Source organism: Bubalus kerabau, chromosome 22 (genome assembly GCF_029407905.1).
Source record: "Bubalus kerabau isolate K-KA32 ecotype Philippines breed swamp buffalo chromosome 22, PCC_UOA_SB_1v2, whole genome shotgun sequence".
Lineage (NCBI taxonomy): Eukaryota > Metazoa > Chordata > Mammalia > Artiodactyla > Bovidae > Bubalus > Bubalus kerabau.
Genome location: NC_073645.1, coordinates 37,399,260 through 37,418,375, shown reverse-complemented (window position 1 = coordinate 37,418,375; position 19,116 = coordinate 37,399,260). Strand labels below are relative to the sequence as shown.

Here is a 19,116-nt window from a genome sequence, read left to right as displayed (position 1 = left end):
AATGATTATCTGCAATTTATTTTTTTGCTTACTAGCAGTAAAGATTTTCCTCACTTATAATGTGGGATTTAGAGAGAAAAGCTAGGAAATAACAGGCTGAAATCTTATCTTTTTAGCTTACCATTAAAAGATAAATTAATAATAAAATAATAAAAGTAGTAAAAGTTGAATGTTTACGCTTAAATATTAGAATTCTAAGCATCTACCTGATCATGTTGCCATATACAAAGTTAAAATTCATTGTACCTTTGTTACTCAGCATGTTTTCGAAGATTTCATAATAAAAAAAAATAAAATCGTATAATGAACCTCACATGTCCATACCCAGTCTCAGTTAGCAACACTCTGCCATTCTTGTTTGATCTAAATTTCCACCCCCGGTATTATTTTTTAAGTTACTTTTTAAAGGTGTAATTGGCATACATTGAAATGTGGAGATCTTACCTATAAGATTTTTTTAAATGGATATATCCATATAATGCCTATCACAATATTATCACATATAATTTCTATCACAATATCCACATCCCCAGGTATTCCCTTGTGTCTTCTGTTGGTGATTCTCTTACCCCTAGACAACCATAGTCCTAAATAGATTTGCCCCCTTCTAGAATTTCATGTAAAGGATTTGTACTCTTTTTGTATAAAGCATTTTTTTCTCAGTATAAGGTCTATGTGATTCACCCATGTCCTTGTATGTAGAAGTAGTCATTCCATTTTACTGCTAAACACAGAATTCCACTATACAGCTACACCACAACTTGTTTATTCATGCTATCAAAGGAGATTTGACTTTTTTTTATGACTTTTCACTAATATGATTAAATCTTCTATGAAAATACTCCAAGAAGTCTTTTTGTGGATTTTTTTTTTCCATTTCCTTTGAATAAGGATCTAGATGTGGAATTGCTGGGCCAAGGGGAGGTGTATGTTTAACTTTATCAGAAAATGACAACCCTTTTCCTGAAGTTGTTGTACCAAGTTATATTCTCACTAGCAGCCTATTAAGAGTTTCGGTTGTTTTACGTCATCAACATTTAGTATTTTAATTTGGTAAAGAGGCATCTTATCGTGATTTTAGTTTGCATTTCCCTGATAGCTAATTATTTAAGAACTTTTTCATGTACTTAATGGGTATTTGCATATCTTTCTTTGTGAAGTGCCAGCCAAGTTTTTTTCCCCCACTATTAAATTGTGTTGTCTCCTTATTGAGTTGTAGTACTTTCTAAAAATATATTCTGAATACAAGTTCTTTGTCTACTTTATGTTTTGCAAGTGTTTTTTTCCCTAGCCTGAGATTTGCCTACTTATTTTAACAGTCCCTTTTAATGAACAGAATTTTTAATTTCAATGAAGTTTAATTTATCAATTGTTATGGTTTGTGTTTTTTTGTATCCTATCTATTCAAGAAATCTTTGCCTAATCCAAGGGAAGAAAGGTATTCTGTGTTTTCTTTTAAAAGCTTTATAGGTTTGGTTTTAGGTTTACATCTGCCATTCTACTCAAAATAAATTTGTGTAAACTGTGAGGGAGGGACTGAGGTTTAATTTTTTCCCACATGGGTAGTCCGTTGTTCCAGTTATTGAAAAGTCTCCTTTCCTGGTTGCATTGCCTTGGGACCTTTGTAGAAAATCTATTGAAGTTTTACATTTATAATTTTATTTGTCAGTTATACCTCAGTAAAGCTGGAAAAAGAAAAAAAATGTATTAACTTGATAGGATTCTTTGGTAGGATTAAGAATATAATCACTAAAATAAATTTTTGCTTCAGTACACCATCACAAGCAGTATTTTTGACATTGATTCAACCAAGATATAAAGCAGTTTCATTACCACAAGGATTTCTTGTATTGCCCTTTTATAAGATATAACTGTTTTTTAAAGTTTATTTTTTACTTCTAATGAGTACTACTTTAATTCTAAATAATGTGCTGTGCTTAGTCGCTCAGTCATGTCTGACTCTTTGTGACTCCATGGACTGTAGCTAACCAGGCTCTTCTGTCCATGGGGATTCTCCAGGCAAGAATACTAAAGTGGGTTGCCATGCCCTCCTCCAGGGGACCTTCCCAAGCCGGGGATCAAACCCAGGTCTCCTGCATTGCAGGTTGATTCTTTCCTGTCTGAGCCACCAGGGAAGCATAATTCTAAGTAATATGTTAGCATTTGCATTTCTTTCAACAATGTCTCTTAAACTAGGAACCTTATTACTCACTTCTAGAGTTTTATCAGTTTTAATTCTACAGTTGATTGTCTTTATAACTCTAAATTATATACTGCTATATTTTATCTGAGTTTAGATCCTATCTCCTGACTCCTTATAATGGGAAAGGAGGAAATTCCCAGTCCTTCACCTCACTTTTCTTCTCTTACCCACTTTTTTCTGCCTTCTCACTACTCTCCTCTATACCTTACTTTTTACATTGTAAAGGTTTATAATATTGTAAACCTTCTAACTTTCAGGCTTTCCTGTTTATTATAGGTTGATTTTGAATTCTGAAAAACCAATAGAAAGCATTTATAACATTGAAATTATGTAAATATTCTTCACTGCAAAGCAGGAATGTGATTGGACCTGTGGAGGAGGAATTCTTGGGGCACCAATTCTGTTTTGCTCTAAGAGGATGTTCAAGCATCATCAAAGGCTTCTTTTCCATAATCCTTTTTTTTGCTCAAAATTATGTTACTTTAGTTGCACCATGATTTTTTATGCAGATGTTTAATTTATACAAAGCTTTTACTCTTAATTCTGTTTTATTCTTGCTAAGCGAAATGAATATCATCACTAAAATTCCCCATTTTCTTGCTTACACTAACTTGTTGAATGAGATTTACTTTCCTGGAGATGTTTTTTTGGACTCCTGACCATATTCTAACCATATTTCTAGGTCTATTGCAAAGCTGTCATTGTGGGATTCCATTGCCCTCCCCTGGCCTACCAACACAACCATCATTTTATTCTTAAACGATTTCTACATTTTCTTGAAACCTATAGTTTTTTGTTTGAGGATAAATTTTTCCTTTGGAGTTAAACTTTTCTTCAGTTAGGAGGCATGGGAGGTAAATGGGATCCTTGCATATCTGAAAATGCTTATTTTGCCCAGATGCTTGATTGACCTGGTATACATGTACAGATTCAAAGCCACGTTTCCCCCAAAACTTTAAAGGTTTTGTTCCTCTGTCTTCTGAAATTCAGAATGTCTGCCAAGTCTGATGGCAGCTTGAGTCCTTATCCTTTCTTGGTAACCTGATTTGGACTCTGATAGCTCTAAGGATCTTCTTTATATCTTCAGAGGTTTGAAATTCTACCGAGATATGTCTTGCTATTTGTCTTCTTCATTCTTTTCAGAACCTGGTTTGCCCATATGAAGACCTGTGTCTTTCTTTGGATCTGGGGAGTTTTTTTGTATTATTTTTTCCCCTCTTGTCTGTATTATCTTTCTGAGATTTCTATTAAATGAATACTGGGCATCCTTCATCTCTCTTAATTCTTCTTTCATATTTTCAATCTCTTTTATATATTGTTCTATGTTCTTGGAAATCTTCTGAAAGTTTTCTCTTCGCCTGCCTATTAAATTTCTTTCTATTGTCACAATCATTTTTAATTTCCCCAAACTCTCTTTTTTTCCAATTGCTCCTTTAATCTTTTCCCACTTTTATTTCATGGATACAGTGTGTTCTCAAATCCCTCAGAGGATATGAATTGAATTTGAATTTTTATTTAGGTCCTCGTCTGTTGTATGAATTATTTATATTCTCTAGAATCATGTGGTTATATTTTCATCTTGGTGCTATTTTGTGCTGTGCATTTTCCTCAAATATCTAGTGATTCTTAGTTGTTTCTTCATAGGTATTAATAAATTAATAGAGGATTAATAAGGACATTTCTATTTGGGAATTAATTTTTCCCTGTGTTTTCTTGCTGGTGTCATTTGCTTCTCTAGTTTCATATTCTGCATTGCCTCTGTGCAAGAGATCTCTACATTATAGTCTTCAATACATTTAGTAATATACTGATCTAACGTAATAGTTACTTTCAAGTCTGTATCATATACCAAATGAAATGGCAAAACAACCTTTTAAAACCCCTAGAAAGAGTATGGAATTTTATATCAACATGGAAAGGTTTTCAGATCTACGTTTAAAAGTTAATGATGTCAGGAATAGCTGAATTACTAAAATTGAAAATTAGGGCAGTCTACATTAATGAGGTTTATTAGATTGACGATGTGTGGGTTTTCATTTTCATAGCAAATGGCACTCTCACTTTCAGTCTTGTTCTGTTCCTAGGGTATCCTGGTTTAGACGCCCAGCAACTTAATGTCTGATTCGCTGTTTGGACCCTTCGCACACACCCTGTGTGAAGCCCGCACCTCCTGACGTGTTCGCTCTGTGCTGCCCTCCCTCCCTCCCAGTCTCTGACATTTCCTGTGCTGCCTCGGGGGGCTGAGTGGGCTGGCGGGGCTGGCTCTCGCCTCCGGGCGGTCCTGCTGCACAGGACAGCTGTCTGGGAAGTCCAGTGCCAGCTCCCAGGACTCAGCACCTCACCGCTCAGGAGCATGTGCCTCTGGGCACAAGCGGCCTCGCAGGCGGCCAGATTCCAGTTCTTTCTAGTTCTAACTTTTTAGTACTGTAGTCATTGTTCATGTCCCTGACTCAGGCCGGTTTTAGAAGTACCATTTAAATTTTGTTAAAAAGCCACCTCAGAGTGACTCCATCTGAACTCGTGATTAGTGGGGTCAGGGAAGAACCTAGGCTACATAGACTGAAAAGAAAGGGTCTCATCTGGAATCCCTCGTCTTCAGTCTCCCTCCAGAGTGGTCTGGGTCACGGGTGTGAGAGATTCAGATTATTGCAGATTCTTGCTTCTTATTGAACCCAAACTGGATGAGAAGGCCTCAGCCCAGCTCTAGGGCTTAGTAACAGTGGAGGAAAAGATCTATTCATGATCAGCTGTGAACTGAATTGTGTTCTCCCCATATTCACACTGTGATACCCTACCTCCACCCCCACAGGACCTCAGAATGTAAGTGAATTTGGAGATAGGGCCTTTGAAGATGTCATTAGGGACTTCTCTGGTGTCTACTGGTTAGGAATCCTCCTGCCAATATAGGGGACACAGGTTCAATTTGTGGTCCTGGAAGGTCTCACATGCCATGGGGCAGCTAAGCCCGTGCACCGCTACTGAAGCCTGTGCTCTAGAGCCTGGGAGCTGTAGTAAGAGAAGGCACCGCAATGAGAATCCCATGTACTACAACTAGGGAGTCACCCCTGCTCGCTCGCTGCAACTAGAGAGAGCCCTCAGTTCAGTTCAGTTCAGTTCAGTGGCTAAGTCGTGTCCAACTCTTTGCAACCCCATGGACTGCAGTACACCAGGCTTCCCTGTCCTTCAGTACCCCTAGAGCTTGCTCAAACTCATGTCCATTGAGTTGGTGATGCCATCCGACCATCTCATCCTCTGTCATCCCCTTCTCCTGCCTTCAATCTTTCCCAGCATTAGGGTCTTTTCCAATGAGTCACTTCAATGAAAGAGCCTTTACAAAGCAACAAAGACCAGTGCAGCAAAAAAAAAAAAAAAAAGATGTCACTAAATGAGGTTGTTAAGGTGGGCCCTCATCTAATATGAATGGTGTCCTTATAAGAAGAGGACATTGGGACACAGAGAAAGAGAGAAAGACACACACAAGACATGCGCACACACAGCTAACCCTGTGGGGGCACAGTAAGAAGGTGTCTGTCTGCAGGCCAAGGAGAGAGGCCTCAAAAGCCAAGCCTGCCAACACCTTGAGCTTGAACTTCCAGCCTCCAGAACCATGGGAAAATAAATCTCTGTTGAAGTTACCCTAGTCTGGTATTTTTTTGGTGACAGCTCTCAGAAACTAATACAGAATGTTTAGTCAATAAATCCTGATTCTTTCCCTGCTGCCCTCAGGGCCAGAGGAAGCAGGCATTCACTGGGGCCTGGGTAAGTGGTCCTGATCACTCGATTCTGAACCTGTGTATTTGACTTTATGACACGACTGCTGTCTAAGAACGGTTTTGACTAGTCTTGCTGAATTCTGAACTCTTTGGATATCAAACTTGGACGGAGAGCTGGTGAAAGAAATCAGAGAGACTGTAATTAGGAGAGTTTCACAGGTGTGTAAGAATAACACTGTGTAGGACGTTAGCTGAGATGTGCTGATAAGGGCTTAGTTGACACAAGCCGCAGCAATACAAATCTGGACGTGCTGGTTTGCCAAAGAGGCTGACACCCCAGTGAGACCTTGACTTCAGGTATTAAAACTGGAAGCTCCTTGGTTCGACTGTACAGAGCTTCATGTATGGAAACCTTTCTTTAAATTTTATTTAGTTCCCCCTCTCTCTTCAATGCCATTGTATTATTGTTGGCATTTCTAGCAGCAGAATTCTTTAATCTGAAAAACTAGAATCCTGATGGACCTCGTTCTGACCTAAGTTTCAGGTTGTGGACTTTACATCATTCATTCACCCTCTCTGTGTCTCAGTTTTCTTTACCTAAAAAGAGAGATAATTACAGCTCCCCATTTCACTTGATTATGATGTTCTAGGGATCAATTTTGAGAAAGAGAGTAAATTTCAGAAAGACCTTTTCCTCCATTCAACTTGGATAAGAGAAAGTGATGTAGCCTCTTTGAACCTCAGTTTCCTCATCTATAAAATGGGCACAGTAATACTTGAAAGAGTATTGTGAGTATTAACTGAGAACATTCAGAAACCACCTGGCATTAATCCTTGCATATTTTAAGAGTTCGATAAGTGTTAGCCACTGATGATGACTTGATGATGAGATTACTAACAAGAGGTGATTTCACTGCTCTGATGCACTCCTGACATATTATTATTCTGGCTCATGAAAGGAGCATCTACCTTAAGACTTAGGTTGGTTAAAACCATCTAACATGGGAGGTATAGGATTTAAGAGAAGGTATGGGCTTCTCTGGTGGCTCATTCATTAAAGAACCTGCCTGCAATGTGGAAGACCTGGGTTCGATCTCTGGGTTGAGAAGATCTCCTGGAAAGGGAATGGCTACCTACTCTGGTATTCTTGCCTGGAGAATGCCATGGACAAGAGGAGCCTGGTAGGCTACAGTCAGTGGGGTCGCAGAAGAGTTGGACATAACTGAGCAACTAACACTTTCACTTTTCACGTGGAGATATGACTACAGAATGAGGTCTTATTCCTTTAACCTACAAGTGCTAAAACCTTAGTATGTGCCATAAGGTAGCCTTTCTCTAACTTTAACATGCACATAAATTCCCTAGAGATCTTGTTAGAAGACAGATTCTAATCCAGTAAGCGGGAGCAGAGTTGGATGTGAGATAGATTCTGCATTTCTAACCAGTTCCCAGGTGATAGCGAAGCTGCCCCTCCAGGTCAGGTTTGAGCAGAAAAGCAGTGGAACTATCACCCCAATCTGTCAATTCCAACTCCAATTCTTTTATCAACCAATTATTATTTTCTATTGCTTTACATTAAACTTTGGAACAATTTCATTTTTAATCTTAAATTGGTGGGGCTCCTCTTTCCCATCCCTGGCCTTGCTAACACTTAATTTTTAAAAAAAAACAGAATAAGAGTAACAACAATGACAATGACTAATGTTTATATACAGGTTACTATACACACCAGAAACTGTTTACTGAAATTCTTACAACACCTCATAGGGTAGATGCTTTAATTATCTCCATTTTATAGGTGAGAAAGCTGGGGAACATATAGGTAAGATAATTTGTTTCGATACTTACCTAGTGCGTGGCAACTAGGATTATTTTAGGAGTCTATTTAAATACTGGAGAAGGGAATGGCAACCCACTCCAGTATCCTTGCCTGGAGAATTCCATGGACTGAGAAGCCCAAGGCGGGCTATAGACCGTGGGCTCAAAAAGTCAGACACGACTGAGTGACAAAAGATGTAATGTAATGTTATTTGAAGGATTCCTTTGTAAATCAGAGGCTGTAGGGATAGCTGGAATAGTTCAGTCTAATTTATCAGTTTTTGTTGCTCACACTGTGGTTTCATCACATTTTACAAAAAGTGGAGCCCACCTTCCTGGAGCTGGTGACGGCGATATTTACCCAGGATGCACTCCCAGGCTGACTGCAGAGGCTGTTACCCTGATGAGTACTAGAGCGGCCCTGGGGCTGGACCCCACGCAGTGAGCTCAGCTGTGGCTGGCTAAGTAACAAGATTTTAAGAATGAAGATCACAGCAAGCCGGGTGGATCCTGCTTCCATGCTAATTTGAGGGTAAATTCAAATTTTATCAAGCAAACATTGTTTTCTATGGATTTGCACTCAACTTCAGAAAGGTTTTATTTTTCATCTTAATTAGCAGGGCTCTGGCTGCTTTCCTGTTCCTGGCCTCTCAATTTAGTGTTTTTAAAATGTTGAGAACAGAGTAAGATCACTACTTTATCTGTGAGCCTGCCCCCAGAACTGCGGGCAGTTCCCTGAAGAGTGGTAACAGACACACCCGGGCGCGTTCCTGAATGACAGTGTCTGTTAGGAGCTGTGTCCTCTGCAATCTGGGGACAGTGCTTACTCTGGAGAATGTGACTCAGAGCCCATGGTTGGCCGTAACCCTGGCTGGGCCAGTCACTTATTCTGCAACCTGGGATCAGTCATAGATTTTCATGGTCTTTATTTACCTCCTTCCTAACATGAAAGAAATGGACACAATGGGAATTTTTCAAAGCGTATGTTTTTAGCTATGAAATCCTCTTTCAAACAAAAGTTCGTCTGGAAGCCCAGGAAATAAATTAGATGAGCTGAAATTGAAATTTCTCTGGTGGAAGTTGGGGCAGAGCCAGAGTCAGCCCTATTTTTTCTAATCCCTCACCAGTCCCCAAGAAGCCTCAATTTTCTGTGTATGAACTTGAAAACAACTGGACTAATGATGATCTGAAGGCTCCCTCTAGCTTCCGTACAGTCTGTGCCTGAGTTCTCAGGGGAATAGGGCTTGGAGTATCAGAAGGCATTGGGGAGAAGCATTTGACTGCTAAAGGCAATTTTGTCTTTGACTCCAATGGTTGATTATTGTGTTATTGTGCAGTCTCCTAGTCGTGTCCAACTCTTTGCGACCCCATGGACTACAGCACACCAGGCCTCTGCCCTTCAGACCAGATCAGATCAGATCAGATCAGTCGCTCAGTCGTGTCCGACTCTTTGCGACCCCATGAATCGCAGCACGCCAGGCCTCCCTGTCCATCACCAACTCCCGGAGTTCACTCACACTCACGTCCATCGAGTCAGTGATGCCATCCAGCCATCTCATCCTCTGTCGTCCCCTTCTCCTCCTGCCCCCAATCCCTCCCAGCATCCGAGTCTTTTCCAATGAGTCAACTCTTCACATGAGGTGGCCAAAGTACTGGAGTTTCAGCTTTAGCATCATTCCTTCCAAAGAAATCCCAGGGCTGATCTCCTTCAGAATGGACTGGTTGGATCTCCTTGCAGTCCCAGGGACTCTCAAGAGTCTTCTCCAACACCACAGTTCAAAAGCATCAATTCTTTGGCGCTCAGCCTTCTTCACAGTCCAACTCTCACATCCATTCATGACCACAGGAAAAACCATAGCCTTGACTAGACGAACCTTTGTTGGCAAAGTAATGTCTCTGCTTTTGAATATACTATCTAGGTTGGTCATAACTTTCCTTCCAAGGAAAGTTACCATCTGCCAAAGTTTGCCCAAGTTCATGTCCATTGCACTGGTGATGCCATCAGCCATCTCATTCTTAAAGTGGAAGTGACTGGTTATTAGGAAACCTAAAAAGGTTTAAGTAGGCATCCTCAGTGTTATTTTGAAAGATTTAAATGCATGTTGTTTTGTTTTACTTTTTTGCTCTGTCATTAAACATACCTTAAACTAGATTTATCCTCTTTTATTTGGAACAGAGTAGAAAGATTTTTGTTTTCTTTTGATTTTTGACTAGGTTTGTAGAGGCACCCCCTCCAGTACTCTTGCCTGGAGAATCCCATGGCCGGAGGAGCCTGGTAGACTGCAGTCCATGGGGTCGCTAAGAGTCAGACAAGACTGAGCGACTTCACTTTCACTTGTCACTTTCATGCATTGGAGAAGGAAATGGCAACTCACTCCAGTATTCTTGCCTGGAGAATCCCAGGGACGGGGGAGCCTGGTGGGCTGCCGTCTATGGGGTCGCACAGAGTCGGACACAACTGAAGCGACTTAGCAGCAGCAGCAGCATAGAGGTGTGATGTATGTACTTACAGACTAGTCCAACTCCCTTTGCCAAAGTAAACAAATGATTTTAGAAGAGATGAAAATTGAAAGTGGGCAGAAACAAACCATTAAGATTTTCGAATGTCAGTGGGAGGACTTCCCTGGTGGCTCAATGGTTAAGACTTTGCCTTTCAACACACGGAGTGTGGATTCAATCCCTGGTCAGGGAGCTATGATCCCACATGACTCTTGGCCAAAACACTAAAATGTAAAACAGAAGCATAAAACAGTAAAAAATTCAATAAAGACTTTAAAAATAGTCTCCATCAAAAAAAAAATCTTAAAAAAAAAAGTCAATAGAAAAGTCTTTGGAATTATTGGCTTCCATGAGACCATAAATAAATGATCCCTTTCCTTAAAGATTAGATATGAATGTTTTACTGTCAGTGAATTGTTAACTAGACAGGATAGTACAGAATGTTAAGTTGAATTTACAGTTTCCCAAATTATGCTGGAGATTTGAATCAGAGACAGAGGTTTGAAATAGTATTCTCATTCTCATTAAAATGTGGCATATTCTCTTCTCACTAACTTTGAATAAAGCTTCCAAAGAGAATACAGCTTTCAAACTGGTTGCTAGTGGTACACCCTGAAAGATGCATTTGATACAGAATGGTGTGGTAACATCTCCAGGGCAAGTATTCTAGGTGTTTATCCATTTTCCTACCCTCTAACAGCAAAAAATCCCATATAAAATGTAGCCTGCTGTGTATAACACAGTCAGTAAATAGCCTTCTTTCTCTAGGGGTGAAGCTGCAAATGGAATGTTTTGCCATCACATTGGTCATACGTCACTTGTGAGACAAATGATAATTAATGTGAACATTATAAAAATCCAGACTATGGTCAATCATGATTTAACTTAATGTTTGGTGCTCCTATAATGAGACAAAGTAGAATTTCCTCATTCTGCAGTATTTTTTTTTTTTCATCTTAGACTGTATCATTTCAACTTTTTCAAAGGTGCAGAAAGACTGGAATCCCCCAGTTCCTGCAGTTTGTGTCAAATGAGACAGGAAAGAGAAATGCCTAGTATTTTGGCAGAGAGTAAGGAATATTTTTTAATCCCCTCTAGCCTAGCCCGGTAGGCTGGGTGAGACTGAGAATGAGGGCAGATGAAATAGACAAAAGCGCGAGAGGAGGGAAATAGCAAATCCGTGGCTGTGCGCTTCTTGGCTGTGGAAGAGGCGATGTAGAAGGTGTCTGATGACAACCACTAAGCACATTCTGCTTTGAATTAGTTCCTCTTTATTTGAAAAGGTTCACACAAATAACAGCATTGATACTGCTTAATTGCACACAGAGTGATGTGGAGAAGGCTCAAGGATATTGCGGTTTAGCCTCTTTATCACACCTCACTGTAATACAGTAATGAACAGGTGGACCTGAGTTCAAGTCCCTGTTCCCCTGACCACAAGCTGCAACTTTGAGAAAAATTGCTTTCTCTCTAGGCTTAGTCTTTGCATATGTTAAAGAAAGGTTTATAATACCCTTCTTCCAAGCACTTACCTACTAAGGCTGTTATGAGGAAACACAACACTTAAGAATGCTTGTCTTACACGTGTACCCCAGTGTTCATCGCAGCACTGTTTATAATAGCCAGGACATGGAAGCAACCTAGATGTCCATCAGCAGATGAATGGATAAGAAAGCTATGGTACATATACACAATGGAGCATTACTCAGCCATTAAAAAGAATACATTTGAATCAGTTCTAATGGGGTGGATGAAACTGGAGCCTATTATACAGAGTGAAGTAAGCCAGAAAGAAAAACACCAATACAGTATACTAACACATATATATGGAATTTAGAAAGATGGTAACAATAACCCTGTATACGAGAAAGCAAAAGAGACACTGATGTATAGAACAGTCTTTTGGACTCTGTGGGAGAGGGAGAGGGTGGGATGATTTTGGAGAATGGCATTGAAATATGTATAATATCATATATGAAATGAGTCGCCAGTCCAGGTTCGATGCACGATACTGGATGCTTGGGGCTGGTGCACTGGGACGACCTAGAGGGATAGTATGGGGAGGGAGGAGGGTTCAGGATGGGGAACACATGTATGCCTGTGGCGGATTCATTTTGATATATGGCAAAACCAATACAATATTGTAAAGTTAAATAAAATAAAGTTAATTTAAAAAAAAAAGAATGCTTGTCTTAGTCCCTGGTATAGAATAACTGCTTGAAAAATATTAGTCCAGTTTTGGGGTGCTGGTGGCAAATATTAAGGGTCAGCATCTGGCAGCGATGAGGATAACCTTAAATTCAGGTGATGGGTTCCCATGTACCAGCTACCCTATTTCTATCCATCTTATTGTTTGATGTGGGGAGTCCAGTTTATTGAAATTTCACTTAAAGTCCTTTTTGGCAAGTATTGACCAATAAAAGAGGAAAGGAAAAGAAAGAAAAAAATGAAGGAAGGAAGGAAGAAAGAAAAAGAAGAGAAGAAAGAAAAAGAAAAGAAAAAGATAGAAATTTTGGGTAGCCCTGTTGTCTCTTAACTCTTCTGATGTAGATAGAGCAGGTATTAGTTGCCCATTGAACAGATTTAGAAGTTAGTTTGGTGATTGGCCTAGGATCACTGGTGAGTTACAATAGGGCCAGAACAAGAAAGGAGTTGGGTCTATCACAGACCTAAATGAACTTATGGTTGCTGGACAGAAGGATGGGGGACAGGGGTAGTTAAGGAGTTTGGGATGGACATGTAAAAACAGATAACCAACAAGGATCTACTTATAGCACATGAAACTCTGCTCAACGCTATGTGGCAGCCTAGATGAGAGGGGATGCTGGGAGAGAATGGATTTATATATATGTATGGCTGAATGCCTGCACTGTTCACCTACAACTGTTACAGTGTTATTAACTGGCTATAACCTAATACAAAATAAAAAGTTAAGAAGAAGTGGGGTCTAAAGTAAGTGTCAGATGGCAACTCCAGTATGAGCATGGAACACTGTTGTACACGGTGGGTGTGAGGTTGGGGGAGCAGTTTGCCATGATGGTGGTCCTTCACTGCAGCCTTTGCAGAGACAAAGTGAGCCCCATGTAAATGTGAGCTGTGAATTATAATAAGGCTGTTCTATTTGCAGTTTATGAAGCTGAGATACATCACATCCATATGTTATAGGCATTGTTATTATCTTAGTAAAGTCTATAAAACTTCATTTCCAGTCACAAAAATAATGACATGGGATCCACTTGGAAATCATCGGCAGAAACTGGCTCGAGTAGCACAGAGATCATTGTATGCCATAAAGACCGTACAAATCCGGATGAAGCCACCATCAGATTGCTTTCTGTTTAAGTGGTGGTGAACTGCAAGTTCTTTTAGTTCTTTTTTTTTTTTTTTTTTTTTGCATTTGCCAAATGAGATTTGGTTCCGCCTTCAAAGTCAAAGCTGTCCAAGAAAGGTCACAAAGTGAGGATCACACTTTCACTCTAGAACCCTTCTGCGGAACACCAAAACCTTAGAATCAGGCTGTGCACAACCAAAAAGGAAAAATAAGTTAGACTACCTCAAAGCTGTTTCCCATGTACACTTCCCCAAACAAGAGGTTCTAACTCAGACCACGTCCAAGTTCAGTTCAAAACGTAAGTGGTAGCATGGACTTTCCAAATTCAGTAAATGAAGTGACCATGTCTCCCCCAGTAAGTGCAGCATTCATTCTCCATCGTCCTCTTAGACACAGCCTGGCGCCGGTGCCACTTCAGCAAGAAACTTCGGCCACCTCCTTACACCCTGCCGGTCTCAGCTCTGTGGGAAGTTGGGTTATGGTGGGTTGCACTGTTGCCCCTGCCCCCTCGAAATCCACCCCAGAAACTATGTACTCGGAGGAACCTCCCTGACTCCCCGCAGGTCTGCATGTTGAGCTTCCTCTTCTCAGCCCACATCGTCCGCCTAGAACTGGTCTTGAGTTCAGAAGAGATGTTGTCAAAGAAGGACTTGGACTTGTCGTAGTAGCACCGGAGCCCCGAGTGGTCCTCCTCAGCAGGGGCCTCTTCACTCTGGGTCACCACGTCCAGGTCCTTCTCTTCCCCTTTCTTGGCTTTGTCATCTTGAAAATTCAGTTTATTCTTAAATTCCTTGTCCAGCTCTTCTCGGCTGAACTGGGCATTTGCCCTCTCAATATCAAAGTCGCCTTCAAACTTGATTGTGTTTTCCTTGATGTTAGTTGGACGGCTTTGCCCTCCTTGTTCATCTGTTCCCTGAGCGCCTCCTCTGAGGTCTTCTGTTCTCTGTCGTTCACCTGCCATTGAGTTTGCACAGCTGCCTCTGAGCTACATCGGTGGCAGCCTTGCTGTGGGTGGGGCTGGGCACCTATTGAGCTGCATGCCCACGGTGCCCTAGCCAGGTAACAGCTTCTTGGAGTTCAAGTTATCAAGAGATCCAGTCTGGACGGCCTGCTCCACCATGGGGCTCTTGCCGACTGAGACAGACAGAAATCTAGCTCCTAAACCCAAGGAGGCCGGCATACTGCTGGCTAAGCAGGGAGCTGCCCACCAGCTGGCTGTAGGGTGGCATCCCTCGGAAGGGGCTGTAAGGCACCTGTGGCTGGAAGGAGGAGCCCAAACCAAGCCCAGGGAAGATTGAAGGACAGCAGGATCCTGAGGGAGCATGTGCTGAGCTTTCAGAGGTTCACACACAGTAATATCTTTGACATCACTTCCCCAGAAGATGATGTACTCATAAATCTCCTCTCTAGGTGGGTGGCAGGCCTATCTGTGGGACGGTCTTCAGTACCAAAGGACCTCACTTTGGCGAGCACCACGGTGGCATTGTCCCAGTCGATGGTGTAGAGGATGCCCTCACAGTGGATCTGCGCCTTGAAGATGATGCTGATCTTGCTGCCCAGGTTCAGGGTGCCCGAGGAGCTGCTCATGGCAGTGGTCTCCTGGCCCGGCCCGGCCCGCTCGCCTTTGCGTGGTGGCCTCGTCACCCTCTCCTCGTGGCTTCAGTGCTGCCTTACTGCCACCCGAGGGCCTGCCTGGGGACCAGGGGGCCTCTTTTAGTGCTTGACATTGTTCTTTCTCATGGAGTCACGTAGCTGAGCTTGGGTTGGGGCAATTATCTAGGCGTATAACCAGATAACATTGGAACACAAGTTCAAGGGAAATGACAAATCAGTCTTAACGTTTTTCCTTCCTGTGCTTTTCTCATTAGGGTCTAGAGGGGTCTTCATCCTTATTGAATATGACCTTTTGAGAAATTTAGTTTCCATCTTTCCCAATAGAATCATTCTTCTTAGGGAATTAAATTTGCTTCAAGTTTCTGTCTCTTCTGCTCAGTTTAAAAGATGAGGCCAGGGCCCTGTGGGTGTTTTGTTATTGATATCTGCTATTTTTTACTCTCAGCTCTGTCGTTAAATTGTATTATGGTAGGCGGCATCTCCTAGGCCCAGTCTTTTAACATAATTTGCCTTAAGATGTGTTGTTTGCCTAGGAACACGCAGTATCTATGTTCCAAGCTTAGCATCACTGGGGACCAGACTTGACTTGCAAACAGAACCAGGCACTGAGGCCTATGGTAGCCATCCAGATAACAGGACTGAATGTTGCTGGTCAGAATTCTCCTCCTTATACATTCTGTGTGGCCTTGGCAAGTTCCTGAATTCCTCTGGCTCTAAGATTGCTCTCTGATCTTTACATTCCTTGCTAGCCCTCTGCTTCGTTAGTACAGTTTCCAAACTCAGTTTTGTGGTCAGTTAATCTTTGTGTTGGGGTTGGGCATTCTCTCATCGAATAAATTTAGAAAATGCTTCTTACTTTATTTTTCTCTCAAAGAGTTACAAGGCACACATGCTTATCAAGGTCTCTGAGAAGCTCCCTGTTGAACAATGCTTAATGAAGCATTTCTCAAATATAGGTGAATATGTAATTTTTTATTGATTAATTTTGGTTTCCTGGGAAGACTTCCGAAGAGCATCTTTAGGGAAAGATTTCTGCTGCAGCTTCCTCAGGTGACTGAGTTATGTAAGGTAAAGAACACACAGCAGTGTCTCTGATTGTAGAATGACAATGTAAGTGTACCATTGCTTTTTAATTGGAAGACAGTTGTGTAAACAGTTTTTAAGCAATAGGTGTCTGCATTCTGATTAACTGCCAGAGTATCTCTGGTTCAGCTAACAGAAGTCAAATTTGGAGGCCCACAAGCAGGAAGGAACTACTTTATTGTCTAACTCATCAAAGAGTCAAAGTTTCCGTGTTGAATCATGTCCCACCCCCTCTCGGGGCTGTCCTGCCTTATAAAAGGCAGGGAACCCAGGCAAGTAGCTAGAATCCTGTTTTAGCCTCAGAAAAGTGCTACAACACTACACATGGCTTCTTCTCCTCCCTTTCATTTAAAATCAGTTATAGGGATTATAATATGAGATTTCAAAGACATAGGAAAAACTAGCTTCCATTAGAATTGAAATGAAAACTAATGAGAAAAAAAATGCAACTATAAAAGACTTCTGTTCTATCCTTATGGTAACAATCCTGAGACACTAACACAAAAAGCATTAGGGCTAAACTCTGAAATCAGTCGTGAGCATGTTGGGCATTAGGTGTAATCAGAAGATTTCAATAAATGCAACTGGCCTTTGGCAGCAGCTAACAAACGACAGCTCTGCAAATGCCAAGCATTTTATCAACGAGTGGTCCAGTTGTGATCTTTTGCCTGGCGCCTGGTGCTTTGGCCAAGTCAGGCGGATGTTATCAGGGATACAGAGTTCCAGGCAGTGGCCTGGACTCAAGGAAGGGAGGGTGGGGTGACCCCAGAGTATGGCCCAAAGCCATTTCAAAACAAATCAAAAAACCCACCTAGACGGAGAAGAAAGTAAGCTGAGAATGTTCAATTAATCAAGCTTTATATTTAAACAATGTGATCATGTAGTCTTTCCTTTTCATTGGGTAAATTATGTGCCTTATGTTAAATTACTATTTCAGAATGGCTGCTGGAGTTTGTGTCTCTTGCAGGAATCAAACGATCTGCTCTCACGTTTAAAACAGTTATGCTAGTTTCCTTCTGCGTCTTAGCCTATAAATGCATCTGAAGCTGGGGATATTTGTCCTAAGTATCTTTTCCCATTTAAACAGTCTTCATAACATTTCTAATTTGCAAAAGCCTTGGTGTTCAAAAATAACTGGGAGAAAAATTGGACTGTGGGTGGGGGGTAATCCAGCCCTGCATCAGGGCATTACTGACTACTAAAGGAAAAAAAGGCCTCTTTCCTGAACCTTACCGGATGGGGCCATTGTTTTCATACAGCCTTTACCTAATACAAAAGGACTCAAAGTCCATGACTGGCCTCAGACCAGCATTTTGTCTGGGAACAACATCCAAAGCCATGATGAACAACCAGGCTGATAGTAAAATGAGCCTCCCCAAGTTGGAGTATTTTTGCTAAATCCTAGTACAAAAAAAAAAAGTACTAAAAGCCCATCTGGTGAGATGATAATTCATTAAGTGAAAAGAGGAGGCAGAAGGCTTGGGAAAATCGATCCTTTTCTTTCTTTGTCTCCTGTGTTTGAGTTATTGTGCAATCACAGAGATATAAATCTGGATTCAGAGCAGCGGAAAACCCATGGAACGTTCCGGGCATGTTTTAATAGTGTCTTTGCAACAAGGATGGTGTTCTGCAGCTGTGATGTCAGTGAACTGATGTGCTGTTTGGAGTGGTCTTTAGAATTAGCACAGGAGACAGAGTGGGGAGGGTCAGGAGATGAGGACTCTGTGCTGGAGGAAGGAGCTAGACTCCAGGAAACTCCTCATTCTTCCTGAGCTTCTGTGACACACCCTCGGGGTGGCACACCCTCCCTGGAGTCCAGCTCAGCCCGCAGACTCATGGAAGGAGAACCAGGGCCCAGGCCTCCCCTTTGAGGAGTGGATGCTGCGCTTCTGTGTGTCAGCCACCTCGGGAAGGAAAGCTGAAGCCTTAGAGCTTTGTGCACGTGACCTCGGAACCCATTGAGCTCATGGACCCTCATCACATCCTCGAAGACCACCGAGGTTTGGCTGTCTTTTTCATAAACTTGTCACGTGTGCTGTCTGGGGTGGGCTGTGCATTTAAAGATAAGGAGAGCTGCAAGGACTTTTCATTGGTTAAAATAGTTGTGCACTTATTATATTAACCCTTGAAGTTAATACAAACACATGCTTGTATAATATGCATATGTTAATACTAGCATACTTATGTGCTGTGCTAAGTTGCTTCAGTCATGTGCGACTCTTTGCACCCCTATGGACTATAGCCCTCCAGGCTCCTCTGTCCGTGAGATTCTCCAGATAAGATTACTGGAGTGGGTTGCCATTTCCTTGATCTTCCTGACCCAGGGATCGAACCTGAGTCTTTTATGTCTCCTGCATTGGCAGGCAGGTTCCTTACCACTGCAGGTGGGTTTTTTACCACTATTTAAGCATATTTATAAATATTATTATTTACTACTCTTTAAACATTTATAAATATCATTAGAATGGGGTTTTAAAAAATGGATATGACGATTATGTAGCAGGAGTCCAGCTCCATTAAGTTAAATTTGGGTAGGTTGGTCTGTTGGAGCACACTGGGGGTCCTCAGTGACTGTGAGTGAGAATCTGTGATCTGCATTTTGCTTATGTACTCTTTCCCTCATATCCCCCATCTCCATGCCAGTATATCTGTGTTAACATAGCTTTGAGGTGAATTCTCCCATCTCCTTATGTTATGTTGTTTTTGTCTGCGTAGATTGGGTACAACGGACACTTTGTTTGAGCTAGGGGTTGGCTTAAAAATATTCACAACCTAAAAGCTGAGAGTTATGGTTTATTCAGTGGACATTTTAAGACTTCAATACCAGGAGGCAGCATCTCAAGTAACCCTGAGAG

At 41.5% G+C, this 19,116-nt stretch overlaps 1 protein-coding gene and 1 pseudogene across 4 annotated transcripts in view; one reads left to right on the top strand and one right to left on the bottom strand.

Annotated features, from left to right (window-relative positions):
- ABLIM1 (actin binding LIM protein 1) overlaps positions 1-19,116 on the top strand; it is a 330,589-nt gene that overhangs the window by 71,396 nt on the left and 240,077 nt on the right. The window contains exon 1 of one of the 4 annotated variants that reach the window (XM_055560656.1): positions 17,884-18,261. The exons of the other annotated variants lie outside the window; for them this stretch is intronic. Within the exon in view, the coding sequence (XP_055416631.1) occupies positions 18,228-18,261 (34 nt within the window). The 5' untranslated portion in view covers positions 17,884-18,227. Of the gene's footprint in view, positions 1-17,883; positions 18,262-19,116 lie in introns of those variants that run through there. 4 annotated transcript variants of the gene reach the window in all.
- LOC129636906 (protein LSM14 homolog B-like) lies at positions 14,004-15,151 on the bottom strand (annotated as a pseudogene).